The sequence below is a fragment of the Aspergillus candidus genome (genome assembly GCF_002847045.1).
Source record: "Aspergillus candidus strain CBS 102.13 unplaced genomic scaffold BDW47scaffold_50, whole genome shotgun sequence".
NCBI lineage: Eukaryota > Fungi > Ascomycota > Eurotiomycetes > Eurotiales > Aspergillaceae > Aspergillus > Aspergillus candidus.
Genome location: NW_020194055.1, coordinates 68,411 through 90,678, shown reverse-complemented (window position 1 = coordinate 90,678; position 22,268 = coordinate 68,411). Strand labels below are relative to the sequence as shown.

The 22,268-nt window shown below is 49.5% G+C and overlaps 4 protein-coding genes across 4 annotated transcripts; 2 read left to right on the top strand and 2 right to left on the bottom strand.

Moving 5' to 3' along the window:
* Window positions 1-110: 110 nt before the first annotated feature.
* On the bottom strand, window positions 111-3,540 carry BDW47DRAFT_128375 (a-pheromone processing metallopeptidase Ste23; the record flags this gene model as incomplete). The annotated part of the gene is made up of 2 exons (XM_024816842.1): window positions 111-3,218; window positions 3,310-3,540. The coding sequence occupies 2 exons, from the start codon at window positions 3,538-3,540 to the stop codon at window positions 111-113; spliced, it is 3,339 nt and encodes a 1,112-aa protein (XP_024669186.1).
* Window positions 3,541-4,768: 1,228 nt separating this feature from the next.
* On the top strand, window positions 4,769-5,986 carry BDW47DRAFT_133776 (putative proline racemase; the record flags this gene model as incomplete). The annotated part of the gene is made up of 1 exon (XM_024817926.1): window positions 4,769-5,986. Exon 1 carries the CDS (start codon window positions 4,796-4,798, stop codon window positions 5,984-5,986), a length of 1,191 nt encoding a protein of 396 aa, XP_024669185.1. The 5' UTR covers window positions 4,769-4,795.
* A 10,009-nt stretch (window positions 5,987-15,995) lies between these two features.
* BDW47DRAFT_119740 (putative R3H domain protein) lies at window positions 15,996-18,008 on the top strand (the record flags this gene model as incomplete). Its single annotated transcript, XM_024815392.1, has 3 exons — window positions 15,996-16,337; window positions 16,406-16,949; window positions 17,080-18,008. 3 exons carry the CDS (start codon window positions 15,996-15,998, stop codon window positions 18,006-18,008), a joined length of 1,815 nt encoding a protein of 604 aa, XP_024669184.1.
* Window positions 18,009-20,154: 2,146 nt separating this feature from the next.
* htz1 (histone H2AZ) lies at window positions 20,155-22,260 on the bottom strand. Its single transcript, XM_024813812.1, has 3 exons — window positions 21,587-22,260; window positions 21,208-21,277; window positions 20,155-21,118 (listed from the first exon to the last, which is right to left on the bottom strand). Exons 1-3 carry the CDS (start codon window positions 21,683-21,685, stop codon window positions 20,871-20,873), a joined length of 417 nt encoding a protein of 138 aa, XP_024669183.1. The 5' UTR covers window positions 21,686-22,260; the 3' UTR covers window positions 20,155-20,870.
* Between the last annotated feature and the right edge of the window lie 8 nt (window positions 22,261-22,268).

Here is a 22,268-nt window from a genome sequence, read left to right as displayed (position 1 = left end):
TGCCCCACCCCCATCACCCACACCCATTCCCAAGTCACAACACCGAAAACAACATTAAAATGGACCCATTAAGGATTATCGTTGCAACATGCAGCAAAAAATATGTCTATCTAAAGTTTCGCATCAAAATCTTCATACTCGGTGAGGTCCGTAGCAGGGCTGGGACCCGCGCTGACAGCCAAGCGGGCCTTGAATTCGGGGACGTTGGTAATGTAAGTCGGGCCCTTGCCCTGCTTAGAACCATTGGCCGCTGCCGTCGAGTTGGTATTCTCATTCTCGTTCTTGGACACGAGTCCGAGTTGCTTGAGATGGAAGCCCAGGTTGCGTTCCGTCTGTGCCATCACCAGGTTGACTTGTTGCTCCGACAGGCTCATCTCGCCAATGAGGAAAGCCCTGAATGTATCCAGGACTGCGTTCTCGTCACCGGTCGAGATGTCGAGACCAGCAAACGCAGCGCTTAAACGATCCGTGTCCACCGCAAAGCCGTCGACCTCCAGCTGACTGCCCAGCAGCGAAACCAACTTGGCCTTCTTCTCCTGGGGGCTGGCCTTCGTGCCACCCTGGGCGTTCAGATGGATCGCGAGCTTAGCCCGTGTGGGGGACGCGGGATCCGCGTACTGCCTGTAGAACTCAATAAGGTCCGACTTGGTCAGAACGCGGACATTGGCAGCGTCATTTTCGTTCTGCACAAAGTCAAAGTACTCCGAGCCAATATGGTTCCAAAAGCGGGAAGTCTCGGAACTCAGGTTCTTCAGCTTCTCCAACCGCTTGTTGATAAGACTGCGTTTGTAGCCTTCAAACTCGTCTTCCGACATGTCCTCTAACTTCCTTCCAAAACCACGTAAAAAGTTGTTAATCCGAGATTCCAGATAGGCGGCTGTGCGCTCGCTTTGAATGATAACGCGATAGCCAATGGCCGTCGCCGCATAGCGGGCACCGCTCCACACAACGTATCCAAGCTGCTCCTTGCTGCGAAGCTGGTCGAAGGCGGGCTCATCGGTCATCTGGGCAAACAGCAACAGCTTCGCGCGGAGAACGTCGTCGGTCATGTCACCGATGGAGAGATAGTACTCGATGCAATGGTTGACATTGTCGGGATCCTTGAGGGTGCGCTCGTAGACATAGTCCGATCCCGGAGGGATAACCATGTTGCGTCGCAAGTTCCATTGGGACTGGGGCAAGGGGCGGCTCTGAAGGATCTTTTCGATGGAGTCGGTCATACGAAGTACATCCTCCTTGTACAGGTTCCCATGCGCCAGCACCTCGATGTGGTTCTGACGGAGAATTTGAGGGAAGAAGCACGAGATGTCCTCGGGTTCGATGTGCTCCAGCTCAGCAGCATATTGCTCGTTGGTCCAAGCTTTCTCTGCGGTCAGATACCGTGTGAAGTCGCCGACTTGGTAGAATGGCTGCTGGTACTCGGAGTTCTTGTAAGAACGAGACAGGCGCTCCTTGATGACATTGAATCTGTCCGGGTTAACAACCAGGTCACGCATGCTCGTGAGCACCTTGTCCAAAAGCACGGCCATCTTGTCATTGTATCCACCGACGGATATATCGAGTCCGAAAATGCTGGCAGACAGGTGGTATTCGAGGCCGGCTAATTCGGCATCGTAGGAGTATTCAACCAGAGCATCCCGCACCAGCTCACAGTAGAATTTAGACTTGACGAGATTCGCCGGAGTAGCCCACACCAAGGGGTTTCGGAGCGTGACATGAACGGTAGCCTTTGGAACCCAGAAGCGGTCGTCCTTCTTGAACCACAGCCGCACATGGTCATCGTGGCGGATGAGCTTCGGGGTCTTGGCCGGCTCTTGCACCTCCTTGCGCTCCACCGAGAGCCTGGTGGGAACAAACTCGTTCTTATGCGGCATATGCAGATCGGGAAGTCTAGACTCTGGGGACGTAGCCAATGCTTCGTGGATTTCGGCCATGAAGTCCTGGGGGATCTTCTCAACCTTGTAGTCGGTCCCATACCACTTCTCCTTGGAGTCCCAGTCTCCCGGGTAGTCCTGGGCTACGATGGTCATCCGGAAGTTGTCGGCCCTGAAATATGACAGGGCTTTCTTGATAAGCTCCGGGTCGTACTTCCTCATGATTGAGCCACTCAGCAGCCAACCTCTGGGGAGAGGCTTTTGCATCACACTGCTCAGGCGGCTGGTGAACCGACTAGCGGGCGATTTCTGCTTGAAGCGGAACTCTACCTCGGCAAGGTTCTTCATCTCATCAAAGATCCACTGCTCGGGCTCCCGTTCCTTGATCATTGCGATGTACTGGAACACCACCTTCACCACCTCTCGATACTGCCGCAATCCCTCCCGGGTCAACCGAAGAGAGACTGTAAAAAATGCAGCTCCAGGGCAGACGGGCATAACACCGGCCGACAGACCATTTGCCCAACCCTTTGCCTTAACATAGGCCAGAATACTGCCGGGTCCCTCGTGGCCAATCAGGTGACTGATGTACCGGCTCGGCTGGGACTCGTACAGAAACTCCTCGTCCAGGAATGGAAAGTAGATATCGACTGATCGCGAGTCCATAACCGGCTTGGCAAAAATCTGCTTGCACATGTCGTCCTGCGTCCATGGCTGGACATCATCCCAGCGATTCTGCGGAAGACTCTTGTTCTGCACTCGAGAAAACAGATCGCTCACCCACTGCTCCATCTCGTCCAGCGATTCGCGGCCCAGAACCACGACCTTCATCCGGTTCGATGAGTAGTGCTTCTCGTAAAATTTAATGAACTCACTCCGAACATCAAGCCCCCGCTTCTGCGGTTCTTCCTTGAGCGTCTGCAGATTGCCGGTGGAGAAATGATGGTAGGGATGTGCGGGATTCGAAAGGGACTTGTTCAGCTGCATTAAGCGCCACAGGTCGCTCTGAAGGTTCTTTTTATTCTCTGAATCTACCGCTCTCAGTTCGCGGTCTAGGGTCGACTCCAGGAAAAGAGGTGACACAAAGAACTGAGAGAAGCGATCCAGAGCGCCATATAGGGCCGAGGTCGGGTAACTAGAAGACGATCCATTTACCGGCAACTCTGCATTCGCGGCTGTGCCTTCGGTGTCACCGTTCTCAGTTGAGCTGCCGTTGGAGGCCCCCTCCGTCGGCGCGGTGGCCGATACCTCGAAGAAATAATTTGTCTCTGTGGCGGCTGTGTATGCGTTGGAGGAACCGGAGTTCGAAGCGAGGAACTGGTTGTACGCGTTTTCTTTGGGATACTACAGTCCAAGGCACGGCAGTTAGTAGTCTGACATGTGTCGCCCAAGGGGGGGAGAGGGGTCCAAGGCCCATGATTCGAGGGCGGCATACCTTTTGTGTTCCCATGAAAAGCAAGTGTTCTACCGCATGCGCCACACCACTCAGATCGTCGGGGTCTGAAAAATTTCCCACATTCACGTTGACGGCCGCGCTGGCCTTGTCTGTGTCGGGGTCATGGACCAGGAGGGCTTCGAGTTGATTCGGTAAGCGGATGACGCGATAGGAGCGGTCATCGAGTTCGGGCTTCTCCAGCTGCTCGGTGATACGTTGGATTGAGCCCATGGTGATGGGTCCGGTGGAAAATGAGGCACGGGGAATTGAAGGAAGGGAATGGTGATCGCGCGGCGAACTGAACAGCCGACGAGAATGTGAGGACAACCCGGGTGAAGCCGACGAAGAGAAAGAGGCAACCGCCACACGCGCCCCTGACCGAGTAATCGAGCTAGAAGCTGAGCAATTCAAGAGAACTCTGAGGTTCCACAGCCGCGTTGCAGGGGACCTTGGTAGTATCATCCAGAGAAGGATGCAGGCGGTGGTCCAGTTTATCCAGAGTCAATGCAGATCACGCAAGGACGGAGGTCAAGTAGACAAGGAAAATTTGGGTGACGTGTTAATGTCTGAAAAACTGGAATGAAAGGCAAGTCTTAGATGACAAGAAACTGTGACAGAGATTGGATTGTAATGGAGAGTTCCAGTTGGCTTGGACGGAGAGTCGGGCCAAACAAAGCGGTTTAGGGATGATGACTGATGCAATGCTGTAAATACTAGTGAGATGCGGGAGGAGTGGCGGAGACGGAGACCTATCGGGGACACGCGAGGTGAGAAGGCGGTGAAAAGGGAGAGGAAGGGGGAGGGTTGGCTGCTGTTTTTATATCTGACCCAAGGGGGTGGTATTCACTGTTTTACCTTCAACTAGTGTCCTGTCAAGTGAATGCATAGAGTGAAGGTCATCCTGACTACCTGGATATCATCAGAATATAATAGTCATCTTGTGTGACATCCATCCACTTTGGTGGTGAATTATTATGACTACTGTTGGATGGAACTATATATACTAGTAGTGTGATATGATACAGTGGCAAGAACATGTTGATCAATTCAAGTCAGAATGTAGAACATATGATTTCCAAATTCAGAAATTACTGCCTGATCTATTGGGTTTATTGAAATCTACACCAAACTCTAGCTATGACTAGACAAGCTCAACCCTACAGTACCCGAACGGGGCATATGTCAGATGTACCTAGTTTGGACAGCCATTGGGATTTACACATAATAGCTTCCTGTCTTTCCTTGTTCACAACGTATTCAACTTGCATTCCACAGGGTTGTTGTACAATACCCTTGTATACAGAATATACAGAATGGGTCCTAAACACCCAGGCTCGGACAACAACCCGATACATCGGCATCATCAACCGAACGGGATACTTCATGCCCGAGTATATAACACATTTCTTCACCTTCCCAAAAGCCACCAACAGATAAACTTCGATAACAATACACAATCTACCAACCGTCGTAAACATTATTCACAATGGACATCGCCGAATCCCTCAAAACCACACAAGGTCTCCAGACCATCCACTGCATCGACATGCACACAACAGGCGAACCCACCCGCATCATCTACGCGGGGTTCCCCAGCTTCACAGGCACGCTTCTCTCGCAACGCGACCAAGCCAAACAACACCATGACGACATCCGGAAACGCCTGATGCTCGAGCCGCGCGGTCACGACGGCATGTACGGGGCGATCATCCGACCGGAGACAGAGTTGGTGCTTGACGGAACGGCAGACATCGGGGTGCTATTCACCCACAACGAGGGCTACTCGACGATGTGCGGGCACGCAACTATAGCCTTGGGGCGATTTCTTGTCGACACGCATGACCGCAGCGTATTTCCACGGCGGAACCAGCTGCGATTCGATCCCCGCACGCAGACTGTCGCGGTCAACATCCACGCGCCTTGTGGTCTGGTTCGGGTTACGGTGCCGACTACGGCAGACGGGAACAAGTCCGATCCTGCTCGCCCTGTGGCGTTTCTCTCGACTCCGTCCTTCGCCACGGCCTTGCAGGTGGAGGTTCCAGTGCCACCGGGGGTGCGTTGGCCGCAGCTCGGGGCGAAGGGGTCGATTTTGCTGGATGTCAGCTATGGTGGAGCATTCTACGCTATTGTCTCCGCCTCAGAACTCGGGTTTGCGGGACTCCGCGATGTCGATCTGGATGCTTTTACAACGTGCATGCAGAAGCTCATCCCTTATCTCAAAATTCGGCCCGAGATCGTATCGGCCATTCAGCATCCTGATGATTCACGACTCTCATTTCTGTACTCTGTCATGGTAGAGGATCACGCTGTGGGGTTCAAACCAGAGGACGTCTTAGGGAGTGAGACGGGCCTCTGTTACTTCGCTGGCAACCAAATCGATCGATCGCCTACGGGATCGTGTGTCTCGGCGAGGATGGCACTGGCGCATGCAAAGGGCCTGCGCGGTACTGGACAACGCTGGGCTTATAATTCGCTTGTGTCTAATTATTTTGGTACGGGAGCGTTCAGTGCTGAGATCGTGGAGGAGGTTGAGATCCAGGGACCGATGAGTGGAAATATGAAGGGCGTTGTTGTCCAGGTTGAAGGACAGGCGCACTATACGGGCGCTTCGAGCTTCATGGTAGAAGAGGGTGACGACACTTCGCGAAGCGGGTTTACGATGGGCAGTGTTGCATAGAAGCCTAATGGAATACTTACATTACTAGATGGTCGAACTATAAATTCAGCGTAATGGATAACGTTTTGATAGTGGACTCTGCATGTTAATGGGTTATCTTTGCCCCAGCATTCTAACTATGGATACAGAACGAACTTAACATCAGAGAAGAGCGACAAGCGCCTAACTTACTATTAATACCTACCGAAGTGTCTGCCACATGTTAAGAAGGCACTATCAACCCACCAGACATAGCGAAGCACACTCCGTCTCTTTCTTCCACTTTGCTCTCTAGGCCAACTACGTGTCAAGTGGATAACTAATGGTGCAAAGGTGAAGCTCGATTGCTCTATCTAGAGCAGGCTCAATCTTCGATGGTAACGACTAGATATAAGCCATATATCGGCCAGAGCGGAAGATAGCGCACTGCGCCCTTAAGCTAAAAACAGGACATATCACTTGTATGGACTCGGACAGCGCATACCAAACAGGGTAGGTAGACCAGCCTTCGCATCACTTTATGCTTCAAGTGACTGCCTTGGACAACAAGAATGTAGGATTTTCCATCGTGCCAGCGCTAGGTTGAGTAGTCACTAGGTAAGTTAGTATCCTGTATGAGTCAACGCATATTTCCTGACTTGGAGTTCACTCTTTCATATCCCCAGCATAGTGTCCCGTGGACCAAGATTTGACAAGCATCCCCTGTCATCGCCGATACAATTAATACATCATCTTGATGTCACCCACAGTCCTTGTCATATGTGGATTATATCCTGGTGTGCTTGGAAGACACTTGGATATATTGGTAATGCTTGAGATAAAACAAGTCACAGGTAAGATGAAGTCATTCATTCTCTTTGTATCACTTATCTTGCCCTTCCCCCGGGATCCAGATATCAACTTTTGGGCTGTCATAGACGATGATGGCATATCTGATGATCACCTGGTATCTTACTGCCAATGTTTCCGGGAAATCCCGCTTACCTATAATGAATAGTTTCAAATGCAGTGATCAGATAGCAAAATACCCATCTAAATGGCAAGGTTCATTTATTCTTGAAACGTAAGACTTTCACCTGCTACGTAGTGGTGTTGGGGACTCCAGCGAATATCCAGGGATTACCTGAAGTTTTGGTTTGATAGCAGCCATTGCCTAAAATGGCCTCTGCGTTAACTTCACAAAGTATGTCAGGCCATTAATGCCTCAATCACCGTTGCGCCTGTCAATCCCCGTCAAATATAGAAACAAGATCCAGCGAGTTTCTATTTTAAAAACTACAGCGCGACAATCTCGGAACCGTAGACCAAGACCGCTTCCGATAACAATGGATCATTAGGTAAACTAGCCACGTCCATCCCCGAAAACTGTGTAGGCAGCAGGTTTTCCTCGTTCACGACTGGAGGGGGGAGCCGAACGGTCTAAATATCTTCTGCCGACGGTGAGGCTGTGCAAGATTTCGGCAACTACTGATCCAAGGATCATTTCAGTTAGTGACTTGCCTAGTTGGTAACTACCTGCCAAATCTTAACCCGACGGTCCACAACTCAGCTCCCCGGGCTTCGAAGTAGTAATTCCGGGTAAAGATATTTGTGTGTACCCTTAGACAAGATCTCACTTATCACTCACTTGAGAAGTAGGTCCAAATAAATTAAGTTCAATTGAGCAAGGGCGGATGCATCTACTCCAGATTATTAGACAGTGACATCATCAAACACGGGGAAGATCTCGCGGAGAGCTGGGGTTGAGATAAAGCATCGAAATGTCAACAAAAATAACCACCTCTAATGGGCGATCAATTTCAGAAGTCATTGAATTGTGGCAGTGAACAACGACTGAAGAGTCGGGCAATCCCCGCAGACAGACTTGTGGTCCAATAGACAATCAGCTGGTATGCAAGTCGACACAACAAGCGGTCGTCATTGACCACCCACTGCGCCAGGCAGCTCCATTCGCTGGTCAGAGATTGGCACTATCCCTTGTGGATCGGCGTTGCACAGAATTGGCTGTTTGGGTTTGCGACCCTTGGCGTGGGGATCTCGGAAGGGCTTACCAGCGTTCAGTCGTTGTAGATCTCTATAGTAATACTTGTCAGACAGGTCTGTGAGATATTTGGGGATCCAGAAGGCAATTCATTTCTTTGTGAAGAAGGCAGACACTAGCTTCGGCAAAAAGCAATTATCGAGCGTGTATCATCACCACATCGCAGATATAAATACTGGCTAGTTGCCCTCTGATCAGGTTCATCATCTTTATCCTCTCACAAGCTTACTACATCACACTATCACTATACTTCTACTAATAATTTGAACAAACATTCGCCAAACTACTCATCCGCCATCATGCGCACCCAACAACTGCTCGCTCTCTCTGGCCTCATGCTCATGAGCAACGTCGTCGCGGGCGCCGAGCTCGAGAGAGACGACGTCCCCAACCGGTGCTGGCACGTCTGCGGTCCCGTCGTCGGTATCGCGCGCACATGCGACAACGTACACCACGACAACGACCGCGCTGAGATGAACTGTATCTGCGACTGGAACAAGACCAACAAACTGGTTCCCATCTGCGAGGCCTGCATCGCGCAATACCGCAGTGACCGCAAAAACCGCGACACCAATCGCAAGGATCGCGACGACGACGACGACGATGACTGGGACACTGATGATGAGTATGACGATGACCATGACGACAAAGATCCTCATGACAATGGTTGGTCATGTCTCTAATGTTTCCTCTTACACAACCGGAAAAGACTACTAACCACTGTACTAAGATGCCTACGATATCCTGACCCAGTGCAACCTCAAGACCACCACGTATAACTCCGCCGCTGCCACCAAGGCCGCCGACTCTGCCTCCAGCAGCGGCAGTGCGTCCGACACCACGACCACCCCGACCGGTTCGGCAGCGGATTCTACCAGTGACACTGCATCTGCCCAGCAGGCTCGATCGACCGATAACTCAGCTCCAGGCACCGTGGCCCCCAAGGCTGCTGCCGCTGCTGCTGTCGCTGGTCTGGGGTTCCTTGCTTATCTGTAAGGGGTGTCGACATACACAACGATACTCTGTGGGGGTGGATCGTGCTGATGAGTTGGAGCCTGGGAATGTTTGTGGCTTGTATACCCAAATGCACTCTTTGATGTCTGATGGTTACGAGACATGTGTACCTTGATTTCGTCACTCTTTGTATTTAGTTGGCAATTGATTTAGCCTACCTTTTTCGTTTATCTTGTGCATTTGAGATGACAGCCATCAATCAGAGTACTGTGTAACAGTAGGTATAAACATGTCAAACAAGTCCATACTATAGTATCCCTACTGGGCCAGAAGTGCCAACAGAATCATATAAACTCGCACAATCAGCCCATTCAAGATATTCCACCCAGTAGAACGACCCAGGCACCGCTCATACTCCCCATAGTCAAAGTCCAGGTCCAGACCAAGGGGCAGACGCAGACTGCGCATTCCAGACTCGCAATCTCGCCCCCTTGCCTCGATGACGATAAAGTCCAGCAATCCAGACGCGTGTAGCGGTGAATTTTGGGACAGGTGCCCCGTTTGTCTCGTGGGACTGACGTCGTCGTAAGAATGGCTAACTCTGATATTGGGTGGAGGGTTAGATGCTATCATTGTATACGTATACATAGTGTGTAGCCCGGTGTGCTGGTTGTAGATCGTGTACTTCTGGGACACGTATGTTGGGTGATTACCAAGTAGTAGGTAAGAGGTGGGTTGGAAGGAGATAAGTGCAGACAGAAAGGATCAAGTCGTGGCGACACTGCGACTTGAGGATGTCTCGACTGTCATCAATATAGCTACGTATCTCACCAGCCCATCAGACATTCTTCCACGTCACCACAGTGTACTGCAGCATTGCAAAGCCAATATAAAATTGCATGTCTAACAGTGGAACTATCGGATATCTTCCGATACAATAGATATAACTTTTTCGATATAGCCTTTAGAGATAGATTCGAGATTAAATTCGGTAAAAACATCAGCCAGGACGCTTTCTCAAGTAACAGCCATTATATATGCTCAAAAATTGATCATAAACCAGCACCTTCAACCTCAACTCTAAACACACCGAATGCCATCGAACCTCAAAACCACCCAATCCCGATGACAAGCCCAAATCACTCATTGGCAACGACAATCCACGCAATCAAATCCAAAATGCAGCACCCCTTCGGAGATCAGATACCTCATGCCCTTGCATAGACCGAACCAGACAAGGCCAGTCCCACAGGACCTCCCAGTTAACCAGGCAGTTAACCAGTCAGTTCTCGTGTCTTGGGCGAGTCAGGCAAGTCTTCCATTTCTCTTTTTGATTTTTTTTTTTAATTCGTTTTCCAGACCAAAGGCGCAGCATGATTGATTGATTGATAATACACGTTATTCCCGCCTAGCAGCCTATCCAGCGCCATCCCGCCAAAACCGGTAACCGACGTGACAAGAACACCCATTTTTATCTGGTTCAACGGGCCATCCCGAGCGAATCTACTGTAAATCTGGGTCTGGCTTGGGAGGAGGGGGCATGGTTTGTCCCCGATCGCATCCATCCTTGGTTCCGTCCGGCTTTAAGTGGGTATTATTTGCTTTTTGGTGGCGTGCATCGCCTCGAAGATGATGCATATATACAGTGACTAGGTTTCTTTCTTCTTTGTTTTCGGTTTGACCTTTTTTACTTTTTTTTGGTTCTATTCTTTCATTGTAGTTTCGTGTGGCGACGACTAGCAATGGTAGTATGTATGATGTGGTCTGTGTGGAGGGCTGGCGGGTTGCATGCATGTATTTTTCCAAAAAAAATTCAAATCAAAAAAAGGCCAAAGATAGATTTATTATGAGTCTGGGCTCAGCGATGGGATCGCTTACTGGCTCTTATAGATATATCACTGATCAGATTGGTCTTTGTACATGTCAGACTCAGTAGGATGTGTTTACAGAGCAGATTCGATATGCAGCGGGGCGAGAAGACTGCAGACTGCCGAGCAGAGGGCTATCCGATAGGGAGGGCATCATCATCTAAGGTAAGGTAAGAAAAAGCCATCATCATCAGATATATCGTGTCGTGCGCTCTTTGCCACCGCTTAGGATACACTACCTTCGTGTTGTTCGTGTTTGGATGAGTGGTTTAGTTTACTGATTCGTTCTTCTTTCTCGGCTAGTTGAGGTCTGAAAAAGAAAAGAATGGTCGCTTGCTCACTACTCCGTATACTAGTAGTATGTATCGAGTACGAAGTACGAATACTACCAACGATATCTCACCAGACGATTAAAAAAAGAGATATCACTCAGTTTGTCAAGGGACAGACAGAACAGTCCAGCCGATCAGATGTGTCGATCCGAACAACCCGACAAAGTGGATTGGGAGCCGGAGCCGTGATTCTCAACGCAGCCATGCAGCCAGACATCAAGAACGGGAACACGCTCATGCATGGATGGATTGTCGGAGACGGAGACGGAGACGGAAACCTCGGCAGACCTGAAACCTTGTCGCTCTTGCGAGCCCCAAGACAACGGATATCGGATCACGTTACGTGATATTTCCCCCTTTTCCTGCTGCCAATCAGCGGTCAGGGGAAGCTTTCTTTTAGTTCATTCCGCGCATTCCATAGTGCTAATCGCCCGCCGAATATCCTCGATTAGTACGGACTACGGAGTAGTGCTGTATCGTGGGAATAGACTAAGAATGTTCTATGAGACACTTTTTTTGGGGAAGAGGGGAGGGGAGGGGAGCTAGTCGTTGGTGCCGGGATCAGCTTGATTGATGTGCTTCCCCGAGCCACCACCCGCGCCACCACGCCGGACGCAGACGCCAACGCTTCCAGCTGTCCGTTTAACTGCAAGTACTTTGTAGAGCTGAAGGTAGCTCTAGACTTGGTACACGGCTTACATGACGTTCCGTGTCTCAACGATGCAATTGGGAGTGCGAGCCACAGGTGACATGTCGGTCCTGCGCCGCCAACGCTTCCCAGTCGGTCAGAAGGAAGATCGACCGACTCCTGTAAGAAAGTACTACAGACTGAGACTAGTCTACCTGGTAAATTACATACAGTAAGTGAGTCGAGCTCATAGGACCCGCTGTCTTTTTTTTTGGAATTATCGAAACGCAATGGTAAGAATCTGACGTCTCCATCGAACAGGTTCTGGCGACGCTCTAGTGGCTTCTAGCTTCGGTGTTAATTCTAAACCGCCACTACATACTTAGCCCATCCCACTCCCCCCATAGCCCCAAGTCCGGTTATGAATTGGGGGGCAACCAGAGCGGATCCTCTTGACGAGTTTAGAATAGTCGAAGAAAGACGGTGTCTGATTGTTATTCGCTCGGGGATATGGACTTGTTTCCGAGCCGCAGTTAATTGGGAGCTTCAGGGGTAGCTCGTAGCTGTCTACTCATCGGTTTATTCATCGCTGCCCACCAGCTTGGGAACGAGCTATCTGAGTAATACCAATCACCAAAGCAATGGTAAAGGGGGGGCTGGCAAATAAAATGGAGCAGAGCCAAGTCGAAGTTATAAAAACCCCATCTGGAGCTACCTCGTAGTAGGAAAGACTCAGGGGGTATCTGGTATTTGCGTCTCAGATTGATAGGGATGAGGAGATTGCCGCGTGACGACAGTCATAGCAGGTGTGATATATCAGCCTTTCCCAGTCTGGCATTTGATTGTCTCGCCGTTATTATAGAGTCCATAGCTTAGTATTGCCTAGAATAACCAGACAGAAACGCCTTTGAACTCCCCTGACTGTTTCAGCCAACGAACTCCAGCATTAATATTGTCCGACCTCAGGTATCTGTACCTGAGAATAACACTGGAAATGCACTCTGTCCAACCCACCAAGCTGTTAATTCCATGAATTAACTTCCCATCCAGCGGGGCCAACGGATCGACCTTACCTTCGGGCCGACCAACAAGCCAACAGCGATATTAGTGGCCCTGAGTCGAGTCATACCATTGGGAGGTGGATAGGTAGAATAACTAGAATCCTACCTAAAAGGGAGAAGCAGCGTGTGGGGACGCCTTTTATTGCAGTGGGAGCTCTCTCCTGTTCAAAAGGGAAGTTGAGCCAGGAAGTTGACGATTTTAAATAACTATACCCACTTGACGACGAGACAGACCCTCCTTTACCCCCGTTTAGCCCACACTCTAGTAGATGGTTGCTGTCGGTGGGAAAATAGATGACGTTGGAGGTGTGTTGAATAGGATGAGCCTTTGGGGGTGCTTGTTGACCTGGGTTAGATTGAATTTCACTCTGCAAAGGTCCTAGGTAGTAATGGGGTTGATTGTGTCGGATCATTCTCCAGTAGGCAGTAGGTAATCTGGCAATGATGCCGAAGTGCCGTAGCTAGAAGAAGATGGAGCATGGTAATTTATTGTATTGACGGTGATAGGAGGATTTATGGGCCTTTTTTTTTATTCTCATTATTTCATTATTCCTTGTTCATTTGATTTTTGGTTTATAAATGCTCTAGGCAGCATCATGGTCATTGGTGTGATTGACTTCGTAGCAAATGTCTAAATCATAATAGGGAGGGATTGGCCCAGGAAGGACGCCAATCCCCCGTTCTGTCCCAGTTGAAAGAGAGGGGCAGGATCCGGAGCGGGGTGCGACGAGTCTGGTTTCAATGGTTCAATGGTTTGTAAGGGACGGAGAGACACTCTAAGATGAGTATGAAACAGCCGGTAGGGGAGGACTCGAGTGCTCGAGCGTTGACCTAGGTTCGTGTCCAGGGTAGGAGTACGGGATATATAGGGCGTTGTATCCGTACCTGAAGGGTATGGATACAATGACGAGATAAGATCAACAAGACCCGTGGTGTAAGACCTTGACTGTCTTGACCAATGGAAAGAGACGTTTGAAAAGACTACACCATTCGAGATCCAGGGGTAAAGTCTAGAGGACTGAGGAATGGCAGTGATAATTTACTGCGTCCTACCCATAGTACCTGTAGGTATTGACATGGCTGCTATGAAGATGCACGGTTGAAATGATAGTACTCGGTACAATACCATGCTTACCGGATAGATACTGATATTGGAAGGGGAGAACCGCAGACAGGCGTTTGAAAAGCATTCCCGTTCGAGCAGAACTTTCCTATCCTATTCACTTTCTATTTTTATTTGCTATTCGTCCCAGATTCTATTGATCTTGTCTTTCATCTTTCATCCTCATACGTTAGTTCGCCTGAGATAGTTAGAGGGAGTTGATTTTCATATTCCCTACCTGGGGGTGTCGGCCAATCAAACGGCATCTACCCCTTTTGGCAAAGCCTCAGGTTGTCACAACCAACCTAACTCCATGATAATTTGAGGTGTTTCCACTTCCGAATTTCTCCTAGTCCAGTGTGTAGAAAAGAGATGAAAGCAATGATGACAATTATCATAGCAATAGCAACGGTAATAGTGCTTCGTAATCATGACAGTGGGAGAAAAAGGAGACGACGGTGTTTCGCTCAGGAACACCAGGGCGAAACGGTAACTATATAAAGTTCCCCTACTGTAGAGACTCTACTCTGTCTATCAAAGCATCCTTCGATCCAACAGACCCGAACAGCATTGGATCAACAGCTGAGAGAAGAAAATACGGAACCACAGGGGAAAAAGAATCCATATAAAACACGCAATCCAGAAGGACATTCCAAATCTTCCCCGTCCTTACTCCAGTTATACCGGTATTGGACTGATTGTTACGGGAATCCCTTCATCGTCATCTGGTTCCTGCGTTGTTACAATCTACCTATTGACCTTTATCCCTTCTGCGTCTTTACTTTGACAATCTCTGTCCCCTCATTCTCCCTGTCAATCCCTTTACGATTCAGACTGACCCGTTCCGGTGGGTATCAATCCGTACTAAATCGTGGTTTCTGGCTTGTACGTGGTATTGTATTGGAATCCGTTGAAACAGTCTGAAGAAATTGGAATATTCTGATCTGTTGCCTGTGGATTAAGCATATTATTTGCTGCAACCGATCTCTCTCAAAGCGCTCATCCTTCAGATAGTGGCATCCATCAAACGATCTATCCATTCCTGGGCTCTGGCGTTGGGGATCCACGGGACGGGCAGAACGCAGGACGAACTAAGCGGTCTCTTCTTTCCCCCTCTCTTTCTCTCTTTCTCTTCTCTCCCCTCCACTCTTCATTTCCCCCCCCCAATCTGTCTGTCTCCCTAGACTACTAGCGTTGGCTCCGTTTCTCTTCCCTCACTTTCCTCTCTCTCTCTCTCCCTCTCTCTTCTTCCCTTTCTCTCTTTCTCCCTTTCCCTTCCCTTTCCCCGTGCTTTCTTTCCCCCCTCCCTCACCACCAAACCTGGGTCCTCTATCAATCCGGCTATTACGCCTTGAGACATCTCCGTCTTGATCACCGGGTAGTGGCAACTCTTTTCCCCTTTTCTCCTTCTCTTCTCTTTTCCCTTTTTTCTCTTCTTTTATTTTTATTTGTTTTTTTATATTCCTTCCTCTGTTCTTTTTTTATATTCATTTTTTTTTATTGTCTTTAACATACCCCTCCCCTTCAATCCTCGGATCACCTTCGATATTCTCTTTTGATGTTCCAAGGGAGAAAAGGCTCAGGAAAAAAAAAGTTTCTTTGAACATTAACGCCTCAGGACACCCCTGTCATTGATGACCCAACGCATCACGAGACAGTCAATTTCGCACCTTTGAGCGGTTTATTGAATCTTCTCTTTTTCTGTGTCGTGCCATTATACTCGTGGTGTCTTCGGCCCTGTTTGTTTGATTGTTCCCTCCGCCAGAACCCACAACGCCTTGTCACCCGCGCCCAACTCAATTTTCGTGTCGAATTCCCGCACGGTTTCATCCACCTTCCCCGACCTCGTGGGTCGCACATTTGCACATCGCCCCCCAATTCCGCTCGACGCCTGCCCGATCGCTCTTATGCTGGAGTAGTCCGTTTGGGCGATTTTGCATTTCATCGAAACGGGTCTGTTGTGTAGGGATATATTTGGATTTTACGTGCCCACATTCTTCGGTTGAATCGTCTATCTGGTGGAAATTCTTCTTTTTCGCCCGCCATGAGCTATCAGCAAGCGCCGGATATGTATCACGACAACTCCGCTGCGCGTTCGCCTGGCTCGCAGCGTCATCAGCAGCCTCTCCACCGCCAGCCGTCGCGACAGTTCGACGCGTACGGCCCCATGCCCGTGAACCTGTACGAGGACCCCATGGCTCGCTACGACACCGGTCGCCTGGAACGCCTGAACCCGTCGCTGCAGAATCCTTCTTATGCGTATGACCTGGCTGGCTCGCAAACTTGGAACCCGAATGGATTTGCCAATGCCCAGTCGCTCGGCGGCATCCGGTCGGCCTCCGCCAGCCTGAAAACCTCTCGCACGGGCCGGGCGGCTCTCCCCACGGTGAGTAGTATCGGGTGGCGCGACGACGAAGTGTCGATGGGGATGGTGAGGCTAACGTTTGTCACTAGACTTGGCTCGACCAGCAGCCGGGCATCCCGAGCCCCTTTTCCAACCTCGGTCCCGGCCCTCTCCAGGGCGGCGCGATTCGTTCCGAACCCACTGGCGCGTCGGAAGTGGACGATGAGCTGATTCCCACCGCCATCGTCATCAAGAATATCCCGTTTGCGGTCAAGAAGGAGCAGCTGGTCCAGCTGATGACGGAGTTGAGCCTGCCCTTGCCCTACGCGTTCAACTACCACTTTGACAACGGTGTCTTTCGGGGACTGGCCTTTGCCAACTTTACGTCGGCCGAGGAGACGGCGACTGTGATTGAGGTCCTCAACCATTTCGAGCTCCAGGGACGCAAGTTGCGCGTCGAGTACAAGAAGATGCTCCCCCTCCAGGAGCGCGAGCGCATCGAACGGGAGAAGCGGGAACGTCGCGGGCAGTTGGAGGAACAGCACCGCCCCATGGCTGGCTCCCAGCTCCAGACCCAGAGTTCCATGTCTTCGTTGGCTTCCCACATCCCTGCGACATCGCCCTCGCCCGTCTCGCAGCGTGGGCAAAAGCTAGGTAAGTTGGGTTGTCCAGTGATTGGTGTCTTTTTAACGTTATCCGTCACGATTTGATCTTACTGCTATCGTCTCTCTGATTGGTTCCTTTCGCCGACATGGATGTGTTCCTAACCGACTTTTCTTTACAGATGTCGACTTGAATGACACCCAGACGCTTCAGTACTATTCGCAGCTTCTCCTTTTCAAGGAGGATGTTGGTCGCGACTCCTTGCTTCTCCCCGCGAACCTTACCCCCGTCCAGCGTCGCACGGTGCACACTCTTGCCCACAATATGGGTCTGGGACATGCCTCCCGGGGATCGGGAGAGCAGCGGCAGGTGCAGGTGTTCCGGGTCTCTCCCGGCACCAATGTGAGCCCGCCCATGACCTCGATCCCTGCGGCGGTCCAGCCTCCGGATTCGGGTCGGCGCGCACTGAACCGCGCTGCGACGATCGACTTCAGTGAAGCCCGCAACGAAGCCCCGGGCCCCTACAACTCTCTCCGTGGGCAGGCGTCGGGTTTCCTGGGCGTTCTGGACTCCCCTGGTAACTATACAAATGCGCAGAACCTCCGAGCCGCCAAATCCTTCGCCGATCTGCGTTCGTACACCCCGTCGCCCGTCCCTTCCTCCGCCAGCTTTCCCACGGCAATGCAATCGAACGGCGCCCGCCTCCAACAGTATGACGGTGTCACCAGCGGCGCCTCCAACACTCCGACCCTGACGCCCGCGCCATCGGGCTCTTCGCTGGGTATGCAGCGGGATGACAATCTGTTGAACAGCCTTGGCGGCCTGTCGCTTGGAACGGGGATTGCGGGGCAGAATTCGAGCCCGAGGAGATTGCGGGGTATGTTCTCTTGGGAGCAGCCGGAAAGCCAACCTTCCAGTGCTGGCCCCATTGGTAGTAACCGATCCATGGGAGTGGGATTTGACGGTCAGTCACAGGAGCGCATGCCAATTAGACAACCCCGAGGCCCTATTTCCGACAAGGGCGCAGGATTTCGACGACAGAATGGACACCAATCGCACGGCAGTGATGAGTTGCGGACCAACTCTGGTGTCGAGATCATTGTGGAGTAAAGAAAGACGCCAACTTGTTATTATTTTTTTGATGGGAGATGAAGACAACGACAAAACTTGTTAGATTGCTTTTCCGCAAGAAGCATACGACTCTTATATCACGAGGCCTGATCCTATACTGCGGTTTATTGGCTTACGATTCGATGAGGGATGACGAGATGACACTCAAGAGAAGCGCAAGAAAAAAAAACAAAATTCTCTGATCTAGCCAAGTTTAGACGTGATTTTGGGGCAGCCCACCAGGCACATCTTTTTGAACGGTCAACTCTATTTTTTTACAATTTTTTTTTTTTTACATTTTTTATTACTATCCTGTTTACTGTTTCTCGGAAAAAGAAAATCCACAAAAAAGGAAGCTCTTGAAGGTTTGAGACCCAGGCACTTTACATGCAGCAACCTCGTTATTATTTATACGCTTATCTTCGACTGTGTCTGTTGGCGGAAGGCAAGGACAAATTTTTTTTTTAATTCCAGGAAGACCACGAAGCACGACAAAAGTCTGAAAAGAATTCCAATCTCTTTTCTACCATGGCAAAGAGAGATGACATACCTGCATTTGCATATTTCTTGGAATGTTTTTTGTATATGGGGCGATTTTTGCATTGTTTAATCATGTGCTTCACTTTTCAATTTTGTCTTCCAATTTTCCAGCATTGCTACACCACCCTGTGTTTATGTGATGCGCCTGGTCAAACTGCTCATGTGCTTGTCTGGGGATTTGGTTCAGGATTAGTATCCCGTTCCGTTTTCTCCAGCTCGCATGCTGGTTTGGCTTCGACTGTATTTGCATCAACATAGGATTTGTGGTCTCGACATCAAAGGGTGGCCGTTTGCGTTTACGTACGGTGGCTCGACGGAGTTCAAGAGGGCATAATCAACCATTCTGTCCACTGATACCAAGACAACCAACCATCGGACTAGTGAGCGAGTCCGATAGGTAGGTTTTCCCAGCCGGTTGTCTACCTATCTATCTTACCTTACTCTTGCCCCCGAGTTGCAAACAAACGAATCTGCCTTTTCTTTATCTCAATTCTTTTACTTTACCATTCCAGTCATTTCCTCTTTCTGTTCTCGCCAATGCATCCACATCCATCCATCACTCCCCCTTTTAATGGGCCTTGACTATCTATCTACCCCACGAGGCCGAGTTTGCACTATCTTCTCATTCTTATCTCTTTCTATCTATCTATCTTGCCCCTGAATCGTCTCTAGTACTTTACTCTGATTACCTTTTTCAGATCGTCAATAAATGTATGTTTTATTATTAGTTTGGACCTACCTGGACTTGACTTTGATGGTGGCGGTAATTATGCTCTGCGATGTAGGTGTTGGTGAGTAAGATTGGACGCATGGGTATAAGGGCTTTCACGTGTTCTTGTATTCAAATCGTGTATTTTAAATTTTACAGAATATGAATCGCTTTCGTTGCAGATGATCAAGGAAGGAGAGTGAGTATTAATCTACTCAATTCATCTGTCGATCTTGTGTAGATTGCCTTGTTTTGTTGGTTTTGTACTCCGTAGAGTTTACTGTTTTTCTCATGGTACTGTTTTTCTCATGGTTCGTTTGAATCTACGATAGCCCTTTTACGTACGTACATCTGTTTGGGTTAAGATGGTTTATCTTATTGTTTATATGTCTAGTGATATACTTGTTTGACTTGGTTATACTTTTATCCATCGATTAGTTCACGACGTACATGTCTTGATAAGCATGTTACACAATTTGTCTAACAGTACATGATTATACAGACTCTATTCAAGCCTAGACCACGTACCTCCCAGTTCCAGGCCGAGAGCCAAAAAACAAACAAAAAAAAAAAAAATATTCCAACGTGGCGAGGAGAGAGTAACGTCCAAAATATATTGAATGAGTGGGTAGGCCGAGTCGTACCTGTGTAGCTCTGGGTAGGGAGTGAGTGGGATGTATATATACATGTAGTGTGTGGTAGGTAAGGTACTGCATAACTACGAGTAGGAACATGATTGACTGGTAGTGTGAAACAGATAGGACATATACTAAGTAGCTGACCTAGTGAGGAGAGGCTGATAGGCTAGATGATGGAGTGGATAGATAATAGGCTGGTAGGTTGGGATCCGGGAGGGGAGATGGACATGGAATATACTAGTTACTAGTAGGAACAAACTTGACTGGTAGTACAGAACGACTGGCATTATTATCTACTTTTACCACTCGAATAGATGGGGAAAACCATGAGTGGTTGATAAGAGAGCTGACTTGAGCGTAGTATAGGTAAGTAGTTAGGGAGGTTGGAGGTAAGTAGACAGGTGAAGAAAAGACAAACAGAAATCACTCAACACCATCAATCGAACAATGATAATAATAGAACAGAAATTTACTTGAACGTGGGGAAAAGTAAGAACAGAAGTGATAAACCTTGCAAGCCCACTAGTGAGTTGTTGATTTCCCCTTTTTTCCCCATCCTAATATAGCGAGCGCCCTTGGTGATTCAAACTAGAGGTTTGGACGGATAGCGCGGGGATGGGAGGAATAGAGTAATGAAGAGAGGAAAAGTTAAAAAAAAAGAAAAAAAGAAACAACACTGGGTGAATAATATTAGAGGAAAAGTGAAAAAGTGAAAAAAAGAACCACTATCAGGAATAGATGATCGAAAGGATTTTTCTTCTTTTACGTTTCGAATTGCAGCGATATCAGGGTGTGGGTGGTGTCTGGTGTCTGGTGTCTGCTGGCAAGTCTGCTGTCCCGTAGTTCGTCATTGTCGTGAGATTAATATTGGATGGAACACGACCGCGGACATCGATCCATGCACATGCACATCCTGAGCGCTTTCAGTCGTCATCGTTACCAAACGCCATATTTTCGTGGGGTATTCGCCGTAAATTAAGCATCGGACTTGGTTTTCTTCTTCTGCTCCACCTTGAGCAGGAGCGCGCGGTTGATGCGCGGTAGCACACCGCCAAAGGCGATGGTCGCGCGAATCAACGTGTCCAGCTCTTCGTCTCCACGGATCGCGAGTTGCAGATGGCGCGGGGTGATACGCTTGACTTTCAAATCCTTCGCGGCGTTTCCGGCAAGCTCGAGCACTTCCGCAGTCAGATATTCGAGGACGGCAGTGACATAGACAGCGGCTGGTTGAATAGTCGTATTAGTGGTGTTTTCCAACAGGCTAGTTTGGGAGGGGCAGGCATGGAGCCTGCGAGCAATGAGGGTAGTGTACCTTTAGCACCAACGCGCATTTTATTCTGGGTGTTGTTCTTCAAGAAACGCTTGACACGACCGCAGGGGAACTGTAAATTCATAAACGTCAGCCTTAACATCCCGCTTATAGTGAATGTTGCAAGATAGGGTCTAAAACTTGGCAGCGAAGAAATTCCCAAACGGGATTACCCGGGCGGGCATCCGAGGAACCTGAAACGAGACACGAGTCACAGCCCAAGTTCGCACTGCGATACAGGAGTCGACGCGTCTCGAGAACATCACTAGCCAAGAGAGGGGAAACGGGAAAATAGGAAACCCCAAAGCTACCACATCACTGGTCGCCGTCACAAGGCAAACCCTCGCGCCATCAAACTGATGCAGAAGATGAAAACACTGACCTGCAAACCGGCCTTTGCGCTGTGGGACTTCTGGGACTTCCCCGCAGAGTCCTTGGAACCGCCCTTTCCACCAACAGACTTTCCTTTTCCGCCCGGCATTTTGAAAAGCGTCGAGGTTTAGGGTCGCAAGGATGGAAATGTCGCGTCAAAAGGGAACTGGAATCGATAGAGCGGGATGGTGGATGTTGAAGCGATCCGATTTCTGGAGACGCGCGCGTTGTTGATGGATGAAGGAGTCAGAAATGTCAGAGCCATCCTGGTCGCTAAAGACGGCATCGAGCGTGGAACAACGCTAGTCCCGATCGGGAAACATGCTCAAGACGGGCCCAGCTGCAGTGGGCGCAGTCTCCCCACGACGACCGTGGTTGACTGCCATGGCATTCGATGGGTGTGGTGTAGAGTCTGATCAAATGAATTTGAATAGATAAGATCAGCCTGTAGAGATTATCAATGCTGGATTAGGTACCCAGCACATGAGCATACCACCATGCGCTTGTCTGACAGGAGTGAGTAAAGTCTGAGAAGAGTCACAGAGCGATGCTCTGGTCTTCAGGCATACCATCTCGGTAAACCTGTAAACATTATCAGTGAATGGCACTTCTCAAGCAGAAAGTGCCATATAAACCTCTGATGCCATCATGATCTTGGAGCATGGTTGCCTTTGAACACATCAGGGCATCGT

Bases quoted from the DNA above. Each gene is read 5' to 3' on its own strand.
- htz1 (XM_024813812.1), bottom strand. From the start codon at position 21,685: ATGCCGGGCGGAAAAGGAAAGTCTGTTGGTGGAAAGGGCGGTTCCAAG. The intron at 21,278-21,586 runs GTCAGTGTTTTC...ATGAATTTACAG, and splicing joins GCGCAAAGGCCGGTTTGCAG to TTCCCCTGCGGTCGTGTCAA. The intron at 21,119-21,207 runs GTACACTACCCT...CTATTCAACCAG, and splicing joins AATGCGCGTTGGTGCTAAAG to CCGCTGTCTATGTCACTGCC.